Source organism: Zalophus californianus, chromosome 12, assembly GCF_009762305.2.
Source record: "Zalophus californianus isolate mZalCal1 chromosome 12, mZalCal1.pri.v2, whole genome shotgun sequence".
Lineage (NCBI taxonomy): Eukaryota > Metazoa > Chordata > Mammalia > Carnivora > Otariidae > Zalophus > Zalophus californianus.
Window position 1 is genome coordinate 9,466,689 of NC_045606.1, and position 22,354 is coordinate 9,489,042.

The 22,354-nt window shown below is 38.7% G+C and overlaps 1 protein-coding gene and 1 non-coding gene across 3 annotated transcripts in view; both read left to right on the forward strand.

Moving 5' to 3' along the window:
- LANCL2 (LanC like 2) overlaps positions 1–22,354 on the forward strand; it is a 57,746-nt gene that overhangs the window by 24,453 nt on the left and 10,939 nt on the right. Inside the window, exons 3-7 of one of the 2 annotated variants that reach the window (XM_027573797.2) lie at positions 16,353–16,405; positions 16,525–16,709; positions 17,564–17,711; positions 19,157–19,303; positions 21,040–21,222. In XM_027573797.2, coding sequence (XP_027429598.1) covers positions 16,353–16,405; positions 16,525–16,709; positions 17,564–17,711; positions 19,157–19,303; positions 21,040–21,222 — 716 coding nt within the window. Of the gene's footprint in view, positions 1–16,352; positions 16,406–16,501; positions 16,710–17,563; positions 17,712–19,156; positions 19,304–21,039; positions 21,223–22,354 lie in introns of both variants that reach the window. The other variant, XM_027573798.2, reaches the window with a different exon arrangement.
- Positions 8,180–8,286, forward strand: LOC113912050. Its single transcript, XR_003516679.1, has one exon. It is a non-coding gene; the product is annotated as a U6 spliceosomal RNA (small nuclear RNA).

Sequence of the window (22,354 nt, forward strand, 5' to 3'; positions counted from 1 at the left end):
TTAGGTGTTCCATCCATTTTTAATTTATTTTTGTGTATGGTGTAAGAAAGTGGTCCAGTTTCGTTCCTTTGAATGTGGCTGTCCTGTTTTCCCAACACCATTTGTTGAACAGAATTTTTCCCATTGGATCTTCTTTCCTGCTCTGGCAAAGATTAATTGACCGTATAGCTGTGGGTCCATTTCTGGTTTCTCTATCTGTCCCATTGATCTATGTGTCTGATTTTGTGCCAGTACCATACTGTCTTTATGATTGCAGCTTTGTAAAATAGCTTGAAATCTGGAATAAGTGATACCTCCAGTTTTGTTTTTATCAGAATTGCTTTGGCTATTTGGGGTCTTTTCTGGTTCCATACACATTTTAATATTTTATTCTAGCTCTGTGAGAAATGCTGGTGGTATGTAGGTTGCTTTGGGTAGCATAGCCAAAACATTTTAACAATGTTTGTTCTTCCAGTCCCTGAGCATGGAAAGCTTTCCATTTCTTTGTGTCCTTTTCAATTTATTTCATAAGTGATCTATAGTTTTCAGAATACAAATTTTTTATCACTTTACTTAGGTTTATTCCTAGGTATCTTATTTGGGGGGGGCATTACACATGGGATCGATTCCCTGATTTCTTTTTCTGCTGCTTTGATATTGGTGTATAGAAATGCAATAGATTTGTGCACATTGATTTTATATTCTGCAATACTGATGAATGCACATATTAGTTCTAGTGATTTTTTGGTGGAGTCTTTCAGATTTTCTTTTTCTTTTTTTTTTTTAAGACTTTATTTATTTGAGAGAGAGAGAGGGCAAGTCTGTGCACAGAGTGAGAGGGAGAAGCAGACTCCGCTGAGCAGGGAGCTCGATCCCAGGACTCCAGGATCATGACCCGAGCTGAAGGCAGAGGCTTAACCAACTGAGCCACCCAGGTTCCCCGTCTTTTGGATTTTCTACATAGATTTTCTCTATGTCATCTGCAAAGAGTGAAAGTTTGACTTTTTCCTTGCAATTTGGATGCTTTTTATTTTTGTTTTCTGATTGCTGAGGCTTAGACTGCCAGTCCTATGTTAAATAGTAATGGGGACAGTGGAAATCCCTCTCTTGTTCCTGACAGTAGGGGAAAAGCTCTCAGTTTTTCCCCATTGAGGATAATATTAGCTGTGAGTCTTTCGTATATGGCCTTTATGATGGTGGGGTATGTTCCATCTATCCCTACTTTGTTGAGAGTTTTTATCCAGAATGGATGCTGCATTTTGTCAAATGCTTCTTCTGCATCTATTGACAGGATCACATAGTTCTCATCCTTTTATTAATGAGGTGTATTGTGTTGACTGATTTGCGAATATTGAACCACCTCTGCAGCCCAGGAATAAATCCCACTTGATCTTGGTGAATAATTCTTTTAATGTACTGTTGGATTTGATGTGCTAGTATCTTGTTGAGAATTTTTGTATCCATGTTCATCAGGAATATTGGTCTGTAATTCTTTTTAGTGTCTTTGTCTGGTTTTGGGATCAAGGTAGTGCTGGCTTCATAGAATGAATGGAACTTTTCCTTCCATTTCTATTTTTGGGAACAGTTTGAGTATTCACATTTAAATGTTTGGTAGAATTCCCCTGGGAATCTGTCCGGCCCAAGACTTTGTGTGTTGGGAGATTTTTTTGATGACTGATTCAGTTTCTTTGCTGGTTATTGATCTGTTCAAATTTTCTATTTCTTCCTGTTTTAGATTTGGTAGTTTGTAGGTTTCTAGGACTTTGTCCATTTCTTCCAGGTTGCCTAGTTTGTTGGCATATGATTTTTCATAGTATTCTCTTATAATTGTTTGTATTTCTGTGTTGTTAGTTATGATCTCTCTGCTTTCATTCATGATTTCATGTATTTGGGTCCTTTCTCTTTTCTTTCTGATAAGTCTGGCTAGGGGTTTATCAATTTTATTAATTCTCTCGAGGAACCAGCTCTTGTTAAATTGTTCTACTGATTTTTTTTTTGTTTCTATATCGTTTATTTCTGCACTCATGTTTATTATTTCCCTTTTGCTGGCTTTAGGCTTTATTTGCTATTCCTTTTCTAGTTCCTTTAAGTGTAAGGTTTTTTTGTGTATATTTGAGATTTTTCTTGCTTCTTGAGGTATGCCTGTATTGCAATATACTTCTCTCTTAGTCTTTGCCGCGTCCCAAAGGTTTTTAAGTGTCTTTTCATTTTCATTTGGTTCCATATATTTTTTTTATTCTTTCTTTAATATCCTGGTTAAGCCATTCATTTTTTAATAGGATGTTCTTTAACCTCCATGTATTTGTGGTCTTTCCAATTTTTTTCTTGTGATTGACTTCTAGTTTCATAGCATTGTGGTCTGAAAATATGCATGATATGATCTCAGTCTTTTTGTACTTGTTGAGGGTTGATTTGTGACCCTGTATATGATCTATTCTGGAGAATGTTCCATGTAAACTCAAAGAATGTGTATTCTGCTGCTTTAGGATGAAATGTTCTGAAACTATCTATTAAGTTCATCTGATCCAGCGTGTTATTCAAAGCCATTGTTTCTTTGTTGATTTTCTGCTTAGATGAGGTGTCCATTGCTGTTAGTGGGGTGTTAAAGTCTCCTTTTATTGTATTGTTATCAATGAGTTTCTTTATGTTTATTATTAATTGTTTTACATATTTGGATGTTCCAAGTTGGGGGCATAAATATTTATAATTGTTAGATCTTCTTGATGGATATAGATCCCTTCATTTTGATATACTGCCCTTCTTTGTCTCTTGTTACAGTTTTTATTTTAAAGTCGATTTTGTCTGATATAAGTATGGCTACTCCCAGCTTTCTTTTGATGCCCATTAGCATGATACATGGTTCTGCATTTCTCACTTCCCATCTGCAGGTGTCTGCACTCTATGATCAGGAAGCTTAGTGCGAGCAAGTTGTTCGTGCTGGTCTTCTGGAGGAGAGGTCGGCTGTGCTGATTCTCAGGCTGACTTGTTTCAGTGGAAATGCACCTCCAGGGCACGGGGTGCAGGGCTTGGTGTAAGCAGCTCCGGCCTCCACTAGGTGGTGCTGTTTTCCTCCCTGAAGGCTTTCAGCACTGATGGGTAGGATGAATATGGCAGTATCCCACTTTCTAGCCTGGGAGGTGAAAGTTCATGCCCACACTCTTCAGTGAGGCCTCACAGAAGAACAGTCAATCACTCTTGTGTCCTCTGTTTTCATCAGAACCCTACATTCACCTTGCCTGTGTCTGAGGTTTTTCTTCCTCAGGTGCAAAACTGAGTTTCAAAACTCCAAATTTTATCGACTTCTCTAGCGCAGATCCATACTGTTCCTCCAGGGAAGGGTGTCACCATGCTTTTGCCATTTGCTGGGCCATGCCAGGAAAGTGGTCACACAACCATCCAGCCTTTCTAAATTTATGTCCAAACAGAGCAGAAAACTGGCACCAACACTCGCTGTTCTCAGCTGGCTGCCATACTCCAGTGCCTGGGAACAATGCAGCACTTAGGCGCCACCCGTTCTTGCAAACCAAGGGATCCTCAGACCACGGTGTCACACCTGGGATTCTGCCCCACTTCACACCTGAGCACCTTTGAGCCTGGCATGTTCCCCACTGTAGCAGACTTCTGAAAGTTCAGATTTTGCTTATATGCTTTGTCGTAGCTTCTGTGAGTAGGCTTCCTCCCTGCCACTGTTTCCATAGCTTTATCTCTCCCAGTTCAACTCTCCGCACCTCCTAACCTCCAAAAGATGGTCGCTTTTCTGCTTGTAGACTTGCAGTTTTCGTTCTCTCAGACTTCTGACTGATTTCTTGGGTGTTCAGAATGATTTGATAAATATCTAGCTGTGTCTGAGGGACGACACAAGCTTAGGGTCCCCCTAATCTTTTGCCACCTTAACTCCTACCCTATAGTGTCCTTCTTTGTCTCTTATTACAGTCTTGGGTTTAAAATCTAGTTTGATATAAATATTGCTAACTCTGGCTTTCTTTTGTCATCTCTTTGCATTATAAATATTTCTCCGTCCCTTCACTTTCAATGTACATGTCACTTTAGGTCTAAAGTGAGTCCTTTCAATTATATGGTTCCACTTACATGTGGAATATAAGAATTAGTGCGGAGGATCATAGGGGAAGGGAGGGAAAACTGAATGGGAAGAAATCAGAGAGGGAGACAGACCATGAGAGACTCTGGACTTCGGGAACCACACTGAGGGTTGTGGAAAGGCAGGTGGGTGGGGGATGGGGTAACTGGGTGATGGGCATTAAGGAGGGCACGTGATGTGATGAGCACTGGGTGTTATGCGCAACTGATGAATCATTGAACACTACATCAACAACTAATTATGTACTATATGTTGGCTACTTGAATTTATATAAAATAAAGTCAGTCTTTTGTAGGCAGCATATGATGAGTCTTTTTTTTTTTTTTAATGCATTCTGTTACTCTGTGTCTGTGGATTGGAGCATTTAGTCCATTTACAAATATTCAGAGTAATTATTGATAGATAATGTATTTAGTGCCATTTTATTACTTGTTTTGTCATTCTTTCTAGAGATTTTTTTTCTAATCTTTTCTTGTATTTTTCAATTTTGGTCTCTCCTTTCCACTCAAAAAGTCCCCTTTAATGTTTCTTGCAGGGCTGGTTTAGTGGTTTTAGTTTTTGTCTGGAAAACTCTTTATCTCTCCTTCTAGTCTGAATGATAGCTTTGCTTGATAGATTATTCCTGGCTGCATACTTTTCCCATTCAGCATGTTGAATGTATCATTCCACTCCCATCTGGCTTGCCATGTTTCTGTTGAAAAAAAATCTCCTGCTAGCCTTATGGGGTTTCCCTTGTAAGTCAAAGACTTTTTTTGTCTCACTGCATTTAAGATTTTTTTCTTTATCAATATGTTTTGCAAATATAGTTACAGTATGTCTTGGTATTGACCTTCTTTTGTTGATTTTGCTCAGGGTTCTCTGTGCCTCCTGTATCTGGCTTTCTGTTTTCTACCCCAATTTAGGGACGTTTTCAGCTATTATTTTTTCAAATAAATTTTCTTTCCCCTTTTCTTTCTCTTCTTCTTCTGGGACCTCTATAATAAAGATATTACTACATTTGATGGAGTTACTGAGTTCCCTAAATCTATTCTCATGTTGCATAATTCTCCTTTTTCTCTTTCATGCAGCTTCATTTCTTTCCGTTACATTGTCTTCTGGGTCATTAGTTTGTTCCTCTACTTCTTCCAGCCTGCTCTTTATTTCTTAATTGTGTTTCTGATCTCTTTTATTGCACTCTTCATCTCTGATTGATTCTTTTTTAACTTTTGTCTCTATGGTAAGGATCTCACTGATGTCTTCTGTGCTTTGCCCCAAGCCCAGTGAGTATCCTTATAATCATTGCTTTAAATTCTCCATCAGGCATGTTACTTATATCTGTTTCACTTAGATCTCTGGCCATGGCCTTATCTTGTTCATTTGTGACAAATTCTTCTGTCTTCGCATTTTGTCTAAATCTCTGCCTTCTTCTGTGTGTTAGAAAAGCCATTTATGTTTCATGCTCCTGAATGTAATGGCCTTATGAAAAGTGTTCATGTAGTGCCCAAGGCCTGGCACTTCAGGGAGTGTGTCTGGTGTGTGCTGCATGCACTGTACTGATGTTTTTGGCTTCTCTGTCCTTCAGACCAGTCGCTTGCAGAGGCTGTCCTTGCCTGCTGTGAGCAGTGTTTGGTGCCTGGCCTGAATGTGGCAAGTTTTAACTAGGCGTGCTCTTCTGCTTTTGAAATGAAGCCTGTCACTACCTCCACTGGAACTGAGGCCCTGCGGAACTCCCTGTTTGGGAGACGTGATGTGGGCATGAGTTTTTGCTGGTCTTTGGAGGAAGGACCCTCTGCACTGGGACTGAAGGAAGTGTGACTGGAAGGGCAGTCTCACCAGAGCACAGGGGGGTAGGGCTTCTTGGTGCAAAAAGTTAGGCAGCCAATGTTTGCCACTGCACTGCTTCCTACAAGTGACTCTCTTTATGCTTCAGGTCAGGAGAGAGAAATGGCACCAGCTAGCTCCTTTGTTCCTGGAGAGGCATCCACTTAAATACAGCTCTTCAGGGGCATGTTCCAAGAAGAGCAAATAATCTCTCCACTGTGTGCCCCAGACACTCTTCAGATCCGTTTCCATGCTGTCTGTCCCTCAGGTTGTTTGCTTGTCTTCCTTCTAGGATTTGGACAGTGCCCTCTGGGCTCTATTGCAGCCAAGTCCGCTGACCTCTAAAACAACAGATTTTAAGCCTGCTGATTGCAAGAACTCACGAAATTTAGCCCCTCTCATTTTCCAAGTCAGTGGCTTTGGGGAAATGTTTTTTGTCCGTCCCCCTGTGTGCTCCTCTCTCTTGCCCTTCTCTGCCGCCTCTGCTCCCTCCCTCCCACAACACTCATGATCGGTTTCTCCCCTAAACCATGTCTCTGCGCTTCCTACCTCTTCGATGTGGCCTCTTTTCTTCCCTTAGTTTTGGAGTTTGTTCCTTCAGTCTTCAGGTTGATTTCTGAGGTGTTCAGGATGATTCAATAGTTACCTAGTTGTATTTTTCAGGTGAGGCAAGTCTAGGGTCTGCCTACTCCACCGCCATCTTTGAAACCCTAGGAGAGATGGAAATTCTAAGAAAGAATAAAACAGAAATGCTTAGAAATCAAATGTACTATAACAGAAATGAAGAATTCCTTTGATAGGTTTATTATAGACAAGACACAATTAAGGAAAGAATTAGTGACCTTGAGAATGACATAGAAACTTCCAAAACTGAAAATGAAATTGAAAAAAAGTCTAAAAAATATCCAATAGAGAATATTCAAGTACTGTGGGACAGTGACAAAAGGCATAAAATATATGAAATGGGAATATCAGAAGGAGAAGGAACAGAGAAAAAAACAGGAGCAATATTTAAAGCTATAGTGACTGACAGTTTCTAGAAATTAACATCAGACACCAAACCATAAATCCAGGAAGCTCAGAGAACACCAAATAGGATAGATGCCCTCCAACCAAAAAAAAAAACCTCCACAGGTAGACCAAAAATAAAAAACTTCACATAGGCCTATTATACTCAAACTTCATAAAACCATAAATAATCTTCAAAGACAGAAGGAAAAAAAATGTCCTACTTATAGCAGAGCAAAAATAAGAATTACACCAGACTTCTTTTCAGCAACCATGTAAGCAAGGTGAGGGTGGAGTGACGTATATAAAATACTGAGAGGAAAGAATCAGGGTCCTAGAATTCTGTAACCTCCTCGGTTAGCCTTACAAAGTTAGTGAAAAATAAAAACCTCAAACAAAAATTAAGGGAATTTATTGCCAGTAGACCTACCTACAAGAATGTTGAAACAAGTTATTTTGAGAAGGAAATGATATAGGTCAGAAACTTGGATCTACATAAAGAAAAGAACATCAGAGAATGAATAAGTGAAAGTGGAATAATAATTTTTATTTTTTTATTCTTAATTACTTTAATGGGTCAAACTCTATGTTCAAAATAACATTTGTGTAAAATATTTGTTCAAAATAACATTACTCAATCATGCATGTTTATATGATATATATGCTTAAATGTGTGTAATATATATAAGTAAATTGAATGACATCGAGATACAAGGGACGAGAGGGAGGAATTAGGAATATTTTGTTATTATGAGGTGCTGGCTCTATCCTTGAAATGATACAGTGTGATATGAGAGTGGAGTGGGATTAAATAAGAAAAATCACATCATCATATCAATAAATGCAGAAAAACATTTGACAAAATCTACCACCTATTCTTGATAGGAAATCTCTAGAAACTTAGGAATAGTTCTTTTATTTAGTGAAGAACATCCACAAAGAGCCTAAAACTAACATCATATTTAATGATAAGACACTTGAAGCTTTCCTGCTAAGGTCAGCAACAAGACAAGAAGGTTCTCTCTCACAACCACTTTCATCATTGTACCAGAAGTTCTAACTAATGCAATAAGACTGTAAAAGGAAATAAAAAGGTATACAAATTGGGAAGGAAGAAATAAAACTGTCTTTGCAGATGACATGATCATTCTATGCAGAAAATCAGAAATACCAAAAAAAAGTCAAGCAGTTATTGCAAGGTTACAGGATATGAGGTTAATATAGAAAAGTGAGTCACTTTCCTGTGTAACTGCAATGAGTAAGTGGTATTTGAAATTAAAAACAATGCCATTTGTGATCATTTTGGCAGCACATATACTAAAGTTGGAACGATACAGAGAAGATTAGCATGGCCCCTGCGCAGGGATGACACACACATTCATGAAGCAGTCCATTAAAAAAAAAAAAAACACAATACCATTCATATTAGCAGTCTGCCCCAAATGAAATGGTTAGGTATGAATGTAACAAAATATGTACAAAGTTTGTGTGAGGTAAACTACAAAATCACAACATATCTAAAAGGCCCTCACCAAAAAAGATAATACAGATGTGAAGTAAGTATATGAAAAGATGTTCAGCATCGTATGTTATTAGGGAATTGACAAACTCCAAAACACTGACAATACCAATTCCTGATGACAATGTGCAGCAGCCAGAGCTTTCACTTGTTGCTAGTATATATTTATATTCTTTTTTTTTATTCTAAAGAATTTTGAGATAAACAGAAGAATATGCAATGAGACTGAATGGGGACATTAAAGAGTAACATAAAGTTGCCATCTGGCCCTTTACAAGAAAAGGGGGGGTGGCCAACCCTGTAGTAGAGGACCATATCCAAGATATGATTGAGGGAACGTAGGCACAAACTTATAGTGACATTGATTACTTTTAATTATATAGTTAAGATCCAAACAGAAGTTTGCAGATAGGGGAAGCAGGTACAGAAACATTATAAATGAGGTAGATAAACCATTGAAACAGGAAATTTTAGAAGCCACACTCCTTTTCACCATGTATAAATTTATTTCACAATGTAAATGAAATGGATAATTCTCTGTGAATACATAATCTACCAAACCTCACCCCAGGAGAGGTGTAATGTCTAAATAGACAAACTTCCAAATAAAAACTTGAGAATGTTGTTCAAGATCTACCCCCAAAATTTCACTGGGAAATTTTACCAAACCTTGGAAGAACAGGAAATCCAAGGAGAATGGCATCAGCAAGCTGGTGGAACAGGAGTTTTCTACCATCTTTACCCCAAAGAACACTGATGGTGGCAATCACACACAGGTGAGAGTACCTTTGTGGGACCCAGGAATCCAGGAGAGAACTTCCAGCACACCACTGGGAGGACAAAAAAATCTTGAGATTGGGAACACTGAAGAGAGTAAGCAGAACAGTTTCACTTTTGCTATGTCACCCCATTTCCAAGGTGACACAGCTCAGTGCGAAAAGACGAACTCGGCCTGCAGTTTCTCCCACAGGGAAGAGTGAGAGCATGTGAGTGAGCTTCCTACTTCCCCAGCTGTGAAGGATGCTGTCAAAGACACTTCTCTCTCACTCTTTCAGAATACAGGGGTGATCTACATGACTGAGGGGCAGGGAGAGACTGGGAGCATAACAGCCAGTGTTCAGAACTCAACAAGGAACACAGATCTTACTAATCACACACTCCATTAGGAAGCCTGGCCACTAGCTGATGGGAACACTTGACCTGTGAATCCCCCCATCTGACCCACGGGCATCTCTGACATTTCATTCTCCTTACCCACATGGTGCTCCACCCTATAACTGCAGAGTACAAGTCTTTGAGGACAGTTAGAATAAGTAGAAAGCCAGCTCAACCCTGTTGAAGTGAAAGAGAACATACAAACTTGGGCATTTAGCACTGCTGTAGGGAAAGCAAACAGGAGACTCATAGCATGTAGCCTGGCTTCGTGGAATTAGGAGAAGGCATACAATCATAAGAATTCACTCCTAAGAGGGGACAAGAAGTTTGGAATAGGCATATTCGTAGAGAAGGTATGATAAAGCCTCAGAATCCCTAGCAGGGCTGACGGAAGGCATTTTTCCCCCCGAAGGCAGTTAGTAAAGACTGGAGGAGGTGAGTAGTTCTTCAAATGCTAAGACGACAATGTAAGGCTTAAAGAAACATGAAAAATCAAAGAAATAATACCAGTAAAGGAACAAAATAATATTCTAGTAACTACTCCAAAAGAAATGGAGATCTACAATTTGCTTGAGAAAGAATTCAAATTAGTTGTTTTGAAGAAGCTCAGTGAGCTTCCAGAAAACACGGAAAGACACCCCAGCAAAATCAGGAAAACAATATATAAAACAAGAAGTTTAACAGAGAGATAGAAATCAAAAACAAAACAAAACAAAAGAACCAAAGAGTAATTGGGGAGCTGAAGAATACAATGAATGAAATGAAAATAATGCAATAGAAAGCATCAGCAGTAGAAAGAAACAGAACAAAAGACTCTGTGAACTTGAAGACACGTAATTTATAATTATAAAGTCAGAGGAGAAAAAAAGTAAAAAGAATGAAGAAAAAGTGAAGAAAGCCTATGTGAATTATGGGATATCATCAAGTGAAACAATGCATATGCATTAGAGGAATCACCGAAGGACAAAGAGGGAGAAAAGACAGAAAGCTTATTTGAAGAAATAATGGCTGACAGTTTTCCAAATCTGCGGAGAGAAATGAGCATCAAAGTTCATGAAGCCTGTAATTCCCATATATTTTCAACCCAAAGAGTACTTCACTGAGACACATTATAATAAAATGTCTAAAATCAAAGACACAGATAATTTTGTAATTTTGAAAGCAGCAAGAGACAAAAATCTCCTTATGTCAAAGGAACACCCATCAACCTATCAGTGGATTTCTCAGCAAAAACCTTATAGGCTGGGAGGAGAGTAGGTTGATATATTTGGTCCTTAAAGGATAAAAATACCAAGTAAAAATACTATACCCAGCAAAGCTGTCCTTCCAAAATGAAGGAGAGACAAAGATTTCCACAGACAAACAAAAGCTGAGGGAGTTCATTACCACAAGACCTGCCTTCCAGGAAATGCTGAAATTAGTTCTTTATGTTGAAATGAAAGGATGCAAACATGAAAATATAAAACACTGATAAAGCAAGTGTATAATCAAACTCAGGCACTGTAATAATGTAGATCACTTTACCACAAAAGTTAAAGGACAAAAATATTAGTCATACTATAGCTATGGCATTTTTAAACGCATATACAATATAGAATATGTAAATTGTGACATTAGAAACAAAATGTTGAAGGGAGTAGAGTTTTTGTATGAGGTCAGAGTTAGCTTATCAGCTGAAAATAGAATGTTATATGTTATAGAAACCATAAGGGAAAAACTTAAAGTAGTATTCAAGCAATTTTTAAAAAGGAACCAAAGTGTACCAATACAGAGAATCATCAGATTACAAGGGAAGACAGCAAAAGAGGAAGAAAGAAAATATAAAATAGCCAGAATATGAATAAAATGATGTGTAAGACCTTACATATTAGTAAGTACTTTAAATGGATTATCAAACCAAAAGAAATAGAGTGATTGAATGGATAAAAAGCAAGACCTAACTATATGCTGCTTACAAGAGACTCATGTCAGCTTTAATGGACTGCTGAAAGTGAAAGAGCTGAAAGTGAAGAGATGGAAAAAATAACATTTGATGCAAATGAAAACCAAAATAGAGCAGGGGTGGATATACTTATGAAGAAATACACTTCAACTTCAAAAACTTTAACAAGAGACAAAGATGGTTATTATGTAATGATAAAGGAGTTAGTTCATCAAGAGGAAATACCAAATATATACATGTACCCGGAGCAGTTAGGGAAGAAAAAGAAATAAAAGCTATCCAGATCAGAAAGAAAAAGTGAAATTGTTTCTGTTTGCAGGTAACATGATCTTGTATACAGAAAACCCTAAAGATCCTACCAAAAAATTGTTAAAACTGATGAACAAATTCAGTACAAAATTAATATACAAAAATCAGTTGTGTTTCTATAGACTAACAGTAAACTATTAGAGAAAGAAATTAAGAAAACAATTCCATTTATAATAGCATCAAAGAAAAGTCCTTAGGAATAAATTTAATCAAGGAGGGGAAAGACCTATATGCTAAAAATTGTAGGACATTGATAAAAGAATTGAAGAAGATGCAGATAAATGGAACAATATCCCATTGTTGTGGATTGGAAGTATTAATGTTATTAAAATATTCATGCTTCCCAAAGAGATCTATAGATAATATAATCTCTATTAAATTTTTTGCTATTTTTCACAGAAATTGAAAGAAAAAATCCTAAAATTTGCATAGAACTACGAAACAACCAGAATAACAATAGCAGTCTTCAGAAAGAACAAAGCTGGAGGTATCACACTTCTGATCTCAGAATATATTGCAGAGGTATAGTAATCAAAACAATATGGTACTGGCATGAAAACAGACACATAGCAGAATGGGACACAATAGAGAGCCCAGAAATAAACCCAGCATAAATGGTTAATAATCCTTGACAAAGGGAACAAGAACACACAGTGGAGAAAAATCATCTCTTCAATAAATCATATTGGGAAAACTGGAGAGTCATATGCAAAAGAATGAAACTGGACCTCTATCTTATACCACTCTCAAAAATTAACCCAAAATGGATTAGAGACTTTAAATGTAATGCCTGAAACCATGAAACTCTAAGGAGAATACATAGGGGTAAAGCTCCTTGACAGGGGTCTTGGCAATGGTTATTTGTATACCCAAAGCTTAGGCAACAAAAGAAAAAATAAACAAGGGGGACTACATCAAACTAAAAAGTTCTGCACGGCAAGGGAAGCAATTAATAAAAAAGGTAGCTCACAGAACGGGAGAAAATGTTTGCAAACCATATTTATGCTAAAGGGTCATTGTCCAAAATATATAAAAAATTTATACAACTCAATAGTAAAAATGATCATCATCATCATCCAATTTAAAAAATGGGCCAAGGACCAAAGAAGGCAAATCAAGACCATAATGAGATATCACCTCACACCTGTTAACATGGCTTTTAATTAAAGATAGAAGAGATGACAAATGTTGGCAAGGATGTGGAGAAAGGGGAACCCTAGTACACTTTTGGTGAGAATGTAAATGTAAAAAATTAAAAATAGAACTACCAGATGATCCAGCAATTCTACTTCTGGGTATTTTTCCACGGGGAGAAAACTTAACTCGAAAAGATACATGCACCCCTGTGTTCATTGCATCATTCACAATAGCCAAAATACGGAAACAACCTTAGTATCCACCAATGGTTGAATGGATAAAGAAGTTGTGGTATTTTTTATCTATTTCTATCTATATTTACATGTACCTGTACATCTGTATCTGTACCTACATCTATGTGGATGTAATGAAACAGCCATGAGAAAGAACACAATCCTGTCATTGGTGACAACATGGACGGTCCTAGAGGACATTATGCTACGTGAAATAAACCAGACGGAACCATGATCTCACATATATATGAAGTCTTAAAAAAAAACAAATGAACTAACAGAAACAGAGTTGAATGGTGATTACCACAGGTTGCGGGGTGGGAAAAATGGGAGAGATGGTGGTCAAAGAGTACAAACCTTCAGGTACAAGATATAGCAGTTCTTTAGGTCTAATGTAGAGCATTATGACTATGGTTCATGATGCTGTATTGCACACTTGTAATTTGCCAAGAGAGTAGATCTTAAGTGTTCTCATCACACACATTAAATAAATGGTATGTGAGGTGATGGAGTTGTTAACCTGAGGGTGGTAATATTTTCACAGTGCATAAATATATCAAAGCACTCTGTTGTACACTTACATATACAGTTTTGTCACTTATACCTTAATAAAACTAGGGGGAAGCAAACAATAAACTAATTAAGAGACAGTTTCTTTCAAAGAACAGGATATGCCAGTGCTACTCTTTTTGTGGGACTACATCAAAATAAAAAGCTTCTATACAGCAAAGGAACCAGTCAACAAAACCAAAAGACAGCGTACAGAATGGGAGGTATTTGCAAATGACTTATCTGATAAAGGGATAGTATCCAAAATATGTCAAGAATTTACACAACTCATGGCACCTGGGTGGCTCAGTCAGTTAAGCATCTGCCTTTGGCTCAGGTCATGATCCCAGGGTCCTGGGATCAAGCCCCGCATTGGGCTCCCTGCTTGATGGGGAGCCTGCTTCTCCCTCTTCCTCTGCTGCTCCCCCTGCTTGTGCTCTCTCTCTCTGTCAAATAAATAAATAAAATATTTTAAAAAATTTACACAACTCAACACCAGATAAACAAATTATCCAATTAAAAATGGGCAGAAGACATGAAGAGACATTTCTCCAAAGAAGAAAATAAGGAATACTTCCTATTATCCTATGAAACAAGGATGATACTGGTACCAAAACTGACATAAAGATTTACTAAAAAATATACCACAGCTCAGTCTCATTTACTAATTATTAGTTTGGTAGTTATAATGCTATAATGCTATTTTGGCTTTATATATTTTAGATATTCATACTGAAGTATTCAAGGGCAGAATGTTAGGATGACTTTTTTAAAAAATATTTTGCCTATCATTTACTTTAAACTATTTAAGCACTGGGATGCCTGGCTGGCTCAGTTGGAAGAGCATGCGACTCTTGATCTCATGGTTGAGAGTCCGAGCCCCACGTTGGGTGTGGAGATTGCTTAAAAATAAATTAATTAACTTAAAAAAAGACCTGGCTATAACATTTAAAAAAATAAATAGGGCGCCGGGGCGGCTCAGTCAGTTAAGCGTCCCACTCTTGATTTTGATCTCGGGGTTGTGAGATTGAGCCCCACATTGGGCCCTGTGCTGGACATGGAGCCTGCTTGAGATTCTCCCTCTGCCCCTCCCCCCCAAAAATAATTATTTAATTAATTAAAATAAGCATTGAATGCATATATAACTATAGGTTTTAAGGTTCATAGGCTGACCACATCATCATTCTATTTTTTAAGGATTTCTGAGTCAGTCATGAAGTACTTATTTGTAAACCTTTTAAAATGAGCATGTTTGAAATTTCTAGGTACTTAACTTTTAGCCTGCTTTCTCTATGTTTGTAATTTCAACTTCTTGAATACAAAAACAACTTAAATACAGGACCTCAAAAATAATTCATATGGAAGGATACTTTTCCAAGGCTTACAAATGTGGTACTTTTGCATTTGTCTGACTTAAACAACTTTCAAGAATTGGATAATGAGAAAAGAACTTTCCAAATACATGTAGAGAGAGATGTGGAGCATTTGAAAGGGAAGTAGGGTACTCTGAAGTAGAGAATTAAAGGACCAAAAAAAACCCTACCTATTTAGAGAAATTTAAAAAGCAAAGTGCCTAGCAGAACATAGATGGTGTGTTGTACACGTGAAAGTGCTGTAATATTGTGTGTCGGTTATACGCACGTGAAACAATTAAAACAACGCAAACTAAAAAGCAAAATGAAAAATAATAGAAGTGAGAGTAGGATATTAGACAAAGAACATAATATTAGAGAATCCCAGTTCAAACATGAATAAATGTTCTGTTTGGCCTTTTCACCATCATATCCTTTTCTTCAATACTTTCTCTGTAATATATTTTATTAAGTATATATTTATACAGGTTTTTTGTTGTTGTTGTTGTTTTTACTTAGCCATCAGAGTGACTGGAGTCCAGGAATAATAGCAGGCCTCTTTCAGAAGCTTTATAGGTCCTCCTCTGTAGATTTTCAGAAAAAGACCCCTCTCTGGTTCACTTAAGTGTCTGGATTTGTTCTTTAAAATAGGAAGGTTATGGGGCACCTGGGTGGCTCAGTCGGTTAAGCACCCGACTCTTGATTTCAGCTCAGGTCGTGATCTCAGGGTCATGAGATTGAGCCCTGCGTGGGGCTCATGCTCAGCTCAGAGTCTGCTCTCTCCCTCAGTAATAAATAAATAAAATCTTTAAGATAGGAAGGTTGCATAGGTGGTGAACTCTGTCTTCTGTGTTTGTTACCTTACTCTGCATCATATCGCTGTCCCATAAACAGTGAGTTGACTAACTCACTGGTTGGTTGTTCATTGGGATAGCTTGGTCACTAAAGAAGATTGCAAACTTGTAAGAAATAGAAGAATTAGAAAGAAAGGGGTGTACAATTTAGAAAGTAATGATTTAATTTGGAAATGATTATATGAGAAGTAAAAAGAAAAGGATCCAAGTTAGCTTAAAATACAGTGGAGAAGGAATAAAATCTTGAAATGAACGTACAGAAAATGGGAATGTGTGGGAAGTCTTAATATTTTACCTTGTCTAGGAGGTACTGAATCACTGTAACAGAGCAATTAGCAAGATAATGGATTTAAACTTGGTTTACGCCTTTTCTACCCTGAAGGGTTTTTTTTTTTCTCTCTTTCTGTTTTTAAAAGATGTATCAGATGTAACTTGTTTGATGATGCCCCTTCAGAAACTTAGAGTTTATGTAAGTTTTTCATGTGATCATAAAACAATGTCGCGAAGGTGGAAAAAGAAAGGTAATGATGCTTTTCTTTGGGGCCGGGTGGGGGGCATTTTCCAGGCATAGCCCTTTTGTACCTGCAGTTGTACCGGGTCACGTGTGACCAGACCTACCTGCTCCGATCCCTGGATTACGTAAAGAGAACGCTTCGGAACCTGAATGGCCGCAGGGTCACTTTCCTCTGTGGAGACGCCGGACCCCTTGCTGTAGGAGCTGTGGTGTATCACAAACTCAGGAGCGACTGTGAGTCCCAGGAATGCATCACTAAGTGAGTTTTTCAAACTGGAAGTATTTTCTCTAAATTCTCAATTCGAGGTCTTACTGTAGAAAGACATTCAAAAAGGAAATTATTTTTTAATTCATCTGCTGTTGGCAACAGATCTTTCCAAGAAGTGAAGGAGGTTTGTGTGTTAACGCTGAGCGTAACGAGATCACATGCCTCCTTTCTATCCAAGCTTGTGTCTGCCTTAATCTGGGGAGAAATAGACATGTTTCTTCGTGTTACCTTACTCTTTTTCCTAAATAATTTTTGGTTGCCTTCATTGCATGAAAATTAGCTTATATCTATGCCTTAGATTCACTGTCCTAACTAAGTTATTTTTTAGGTTCTTTTGTTTTGGGACAGTTAGAGAGTGTAAAACTTTTATTGCACCTATTGGTTTATATTCTTTTTCGAAGTAGAAATCAGGGCCTACTCCCATGGTCTGGTGGAGTGTCTGGCACACGCTAGTCAGTTGATGTTTGTTGAAAGAATGAGTCAAGCTAATTCCCAAACATTGACTACATTTTAGTACTATTTCTTTTAATTTCTTTTAAGTTTTAAATCACTTTCTTCTAATTCTTATTTCAAAATTGAGTATCATCTCTTACATGGTTTAGACTAGGTATCAAGGTAGATAGTCTGAACAGAAAGGTGTGTTGTTATTAATGTGCTGTCTGAGAGGGAAATTAGTGTAGTGGTGAAGTTTTTATTGTTTGAGTTTTGTTTGTATTTCTTAGAATCAGTTTTAAATTAAAAATAAATAACAGGTAGTTTCTAAAGTGATAGGGTTACTAACAGTTTCAGGAAGAGGAGTTTCACAGGAATTTCTCCAGGAAAACAGAATTTTTCTTATTGGGTAGACTTTTGCAGCTCCAGAGAACCATCGTGTGCCGAGATTCAGACCTCCCTGATGAGCTGCTTTATGGACGGGCAGGTTATCTGTATGCCTTACTCTACCTGAACACGGAGATCGGTCCGGGCACCGTGTGTGAGTCAGCTATTAAAGAGGTACTGTGGGGTTGCCGTCAGCCCGTGGGCATCCTGTCGTCTCTACCATCCCAACCTAGCTGTTAGCACAGAGCTATGTTAGTGGCTGGACTCTGCTTCTAGCTAGGAGTGAAATCTTAAGGCATCTCATAAAAGCAATAAGTAGCTGCTTTTTTTTCCTTTCTAGGAAGGTTTTGTTTTTTTTTTAATCTGTCCTCCTCTTAGGCCTATTAATTCACCTGTTTTTCCTAGTACCAAACAACAGCAGCTGCAAAAAGATAGAATCTTTATGTCTCTTTCCTGAAGCATCTGCACTGGTAGGCAGTCGCAGCGAATATGGCTAAGGAGCTGGGTTCTTCTCTTGTCTCCTGCCCTCTCCGAGGCGCGTGCCCTCATCTGCATGCCCATAGCTAATTGAGCACCCCTCGGCTCAAGACCCGGGAGAAAGTAGAGGATAAGCAGCTCCTTTTCTTTTTTTTTTTTTTTTTTAAGGCCACGATCCAGAAGTGGTCTACTTCACTTCTGCTCACATCCTACTTCCAGAACTTAGCCAAAGGACCATCCGTGTCTTTCTGTAGCTGAGAGGCCAGACGCCCAGCTAAAACTTGGAGCACTGTTACCAAAAGGATGGAGGGAGAAAGGATGTGAGGGAACGATCGTGTCTTTGCTACATAGTCGTTACAGATATGATATTCTTTTGACTTAACTAAAATCTACGTGCCACAAGAGACCTCATTTCATTAGCCTTTCATAAATACGGCTAAATTCCTCCAGCCTTTCCTAGAAGATGTACTGCCAGTCTTTTGGAGAAAACATTGCAGTTACAAGGCAACTAAGTAGTCTAGGGTAGTTTTTATAGGAAGTTTTTCTAGATTCTAGTAAACTGTTCATACAAAGGACTTTTTTTATGTTCTTTAAATCTATTTTTTTATTGTTATGTTAATCACCATACATTACATCATTAGTTTTTGATGTAGTGTTCCATGATTCATTGTTTTCGTATAACACCCAGTGCTCCACGCAGGACCTGCCCTCCTTAATACCCATCACCGGGCTAACCCATCCCCCCACCCCCCTCCCGTCTAGAACCCTCAGTTTGTTTCTCAGAGTCCATCGTCTCTCGTGGTTCATCTCCCCCTCTGATTCCGCCTCCCTTCATTCTTCCCCTCCTGCTGTCTTCTTTTTTTAACATATAATATATTATTTGCTTCAGAGGTACCGATCTGTGACACAAAGGACTTTTAATGTTGTGGTTTGACTTCCTAATTTCTTTTTGTCTTCTGAGATCGTCTTCTGATTTCTCTCTGCGTGTATTTATTAATTTATAAACTAAAGATAATGGGGTGGCTACTGACTGCTTCTAGATTTTTGGGTTAAGAAATCTGTATAGAATTATTAGTGTTAAGTAGGCGAAAGCAGGATACACGTCAGTTCTTTAGGCATATGCTGTCTCCTTATCTCCGTAGGTAGTCAGTGCTATCATCGAGTCCGGCAAGACTCTGTCGAGGGAAGAGAGGAAGGCCGAGCGCTGCCCGCTGCTATACCAGTGGCACAGGAAGCAGTATGTTGGAGCGGCTCACGGCATGGCTGGGATTTACTACATGCTAATGCAGGTAAAGAAGGGTACTCGGAAACACTAATACAGTGACTATGGTATACAAATATTCGGCCAGATAGGAAATGGGGACTGAAATTTTAGTATAAGTCAAGCAGGCTGAAATAAGGATCCTGCATTGAATCGTGGATACTTAAGCTCTGCTTCGTGAACCCCAAGCACTGAAGTGCTAAGAGCGCATTTTTTTTTTTTTTTTTATTTGAGAGAGAGAGAGAGAGAGAGCACATGACGGGGGAGCAGGAGAGGGAGAAGCAGGGAGCCCGATGCAGGACTCGATCCCGGGACTCTGGGACCTGAGCCAAAGGCAGCCGCTTAACCAACCGAGCCACCCAGGTGCCCTAAGAGCACATTCTACGTGTGGTTTTGCACTGGGTTAGTTGTCTAGTGGCCACATTTTTCTTCGGTCCATGTCCTTCTCCTCATCGGAGTCGTTAACTCTTTGAATAGAGGGGAACCTTCAGGGAGCAGAAAGGGCCTCCAGGATCCCGACTGAGGCAGAGACTTTTTCCTGTTCACATACCCCCAACTTGCTTTCGGTTGTGTTCTAAACTTTCAACTAGTTTATTGTTGTGGTTGTGATCTTGTCTCTCAGTCATGCCTGACATTGCGTGACTTGAGTAGTCCCCGATCCGTCAAGCGGGCAGAGACTCCACCCCAGATCGTGCTTCAACCTGCTTCCAGCCTTTTGGCCCGTGGTGCCCTTCCCTGCTGGGTACACAGACTTTTTTTTCCCCCCCCAATTAAGCCTTTCTTTATCGACCACACCCATAACAGAGTGACTAATGCTCAAAAATCACAAAGCTAGCAAGTCAAGGACCCTTCTCCAAAGAAGACATACAAATGGCTAAGAGACACATGAAAAAATGTTCATCATCATTAGCCATCAGGGAAATTCAAATCAAAACCACATTGAGATACCACCTTACACCAGTTAGAATGGCAAAAATTGACAAGGCAAGAAACAACAAATGTTGGAGAGGTTGTGGAGAAAGGGGAACCCTCTTACACTGTTGGTGGGAAGGCTGGTTGGTACAGCCACTTTGGAAAACAGTGTGGAGGTGCCTCAAAAAATTAAAAATAGAGCTACCTTATGACCCAGCAATTGCACTCCTGGGTATTTACCCCAAAGACACAGATGTAGTGAAAAGAAGGACCACATGCACCCCAATGTTCATAGCAGCAATGTCGGCAATAGCCAAACTGTGGAAAGAGCCGAGATGCCCTTCAACAGATGAATGAATAAAGAAGATGTGGTCCATTTATACAATGGAATATCACTCAGCCATCAGAAAGGAGGAATACCTACCATTTACACCGACATGGATAGAACTGGAGGGTAATTATGCTAAGTGAAGTAAGTTAAGCAGAGGAAGACAATTATCATATGGTTTCACTTATTTGTGGAACATAAGGAACAGCATGGAGGACATTAGGAGAAGGAAGGGAAAAATGAAGGGGGGGAATCGGAGGGAGAGATGAACCATGAGAGATTATGGACTCTGAGAAACAAACTGAGGGTTCTAGAGGGGAGGGGGGTGGGGGGATGGGTTAGCCTGGTGATGGGTAGTAAGGAGGGCACGTTCTGCATGGAGCACTGGGTGTTATATGCAAACAGTGAAGCGTGGATCACTACGTCAACAACTAATGATGTAATGTATGGTGACTAACGTAACAAAATTTAAAAAAAAACTTAAGGAAAAATAAATGTTTTGTTTTTTTTTATTTGTTTTAAAGCCGGCAGCAAAAGTGGACCAAGAAACCTTGACAGAAATGGTGAAACCTAGTATTGATTATGTGCGCCACAAAAGATTCCGATCTGGGAATTATCCGTCATCATTAAGCAATGAAACAGATCGCTTGGTCCACTGGTGCCATGGTGCACCAGGTGTCATCCACATGCTTATGCAAGCTTACAAGGTCAGTACCTCCATTTGTATCATAATCATTTAATGTTTAGAAATCCACTTTTCTCCACCAGGTTCTGAGTTTGATTTTGGCCAGCACATTTGATTGCAAACTAAAAACCTTTTTGAATTAATGTGTTTACAAAGTAAAGTCTCCTTGTTTCACTGTATCATCCCTGTAGTTGGAGCTGTAAGGGTATGTATGTGCGTTTTAACAGGGATTATATTCATATGTAAAAAGAAAACCTGGGGGACAGCATAGTAATGATTTTTATTCTGCGTGTGAATATCCGAGAAGGCAGTAGGCACTATTATAACTAAGCGCTTTTTTGTTTGACTTCACGTCATTTATTTTCTTGGTTGAATAAGCCTTTATTGTTGGATGAGGATGCTTATTTGGGGCCCTTTAAGTTTGAGTTTAAAATTGTTATAAAATTATTCATAAGGGAGAAGTGTGATGTTCAAAGTTTTACACATATGGGGTATTATAGAAAAATAGGCAGTCCCTTTACTGAATAATTCTGGTAGTCTCAAGATACTATTTGGGCACAATATTAAGAATGCATTCGATTTTTCTCCTGGACTAAGAATTAACCTTGTAAGTTGAAAGCAAACAATGCTTCTTTTTTTTTTTTTTAAGTTGTCTTTAAATGTGTTTTCTTTTTCTTTTTCTTTAAGAAGAGAGAGAAAGAGCGAGCATGAGAGGGGGGAGGGTCAGAGAGAGAAGCACACTCCCTGCTGAGCCAGGAGCCTGATGGAGGACTCAATCCTGGGACTCCAGGATCATGACCGGAGCCGAAGGCAGTCGCTTTAACCAACTGAGCCACCAGGCGCCCCATAAATGCGTTCTCTTAATATTTTATTACATAGAAGTTGAAATTACAAACAGCTTTACTGTACCCTGTAACATTTAAGTTTTTTAACATTTCTTGGAAAAATAATTCACGTTTAAAGAAAACAATGTTTTCAAGCAAGTTTTTTAGAACACTATGCCACATTTGGTTTTGTTTTTTAAATTTCTTATTTGAGGGCGCCTGGGTGGCTCAGTCGGTTAAGCGTCAGCCTTTGGCTTGGGTCATGATCCCGAAGTCCTGGGACTGAGCCCCGCGTTGAGCTCCCTGCTCAGCGGGGAGCCTGCTTCTACC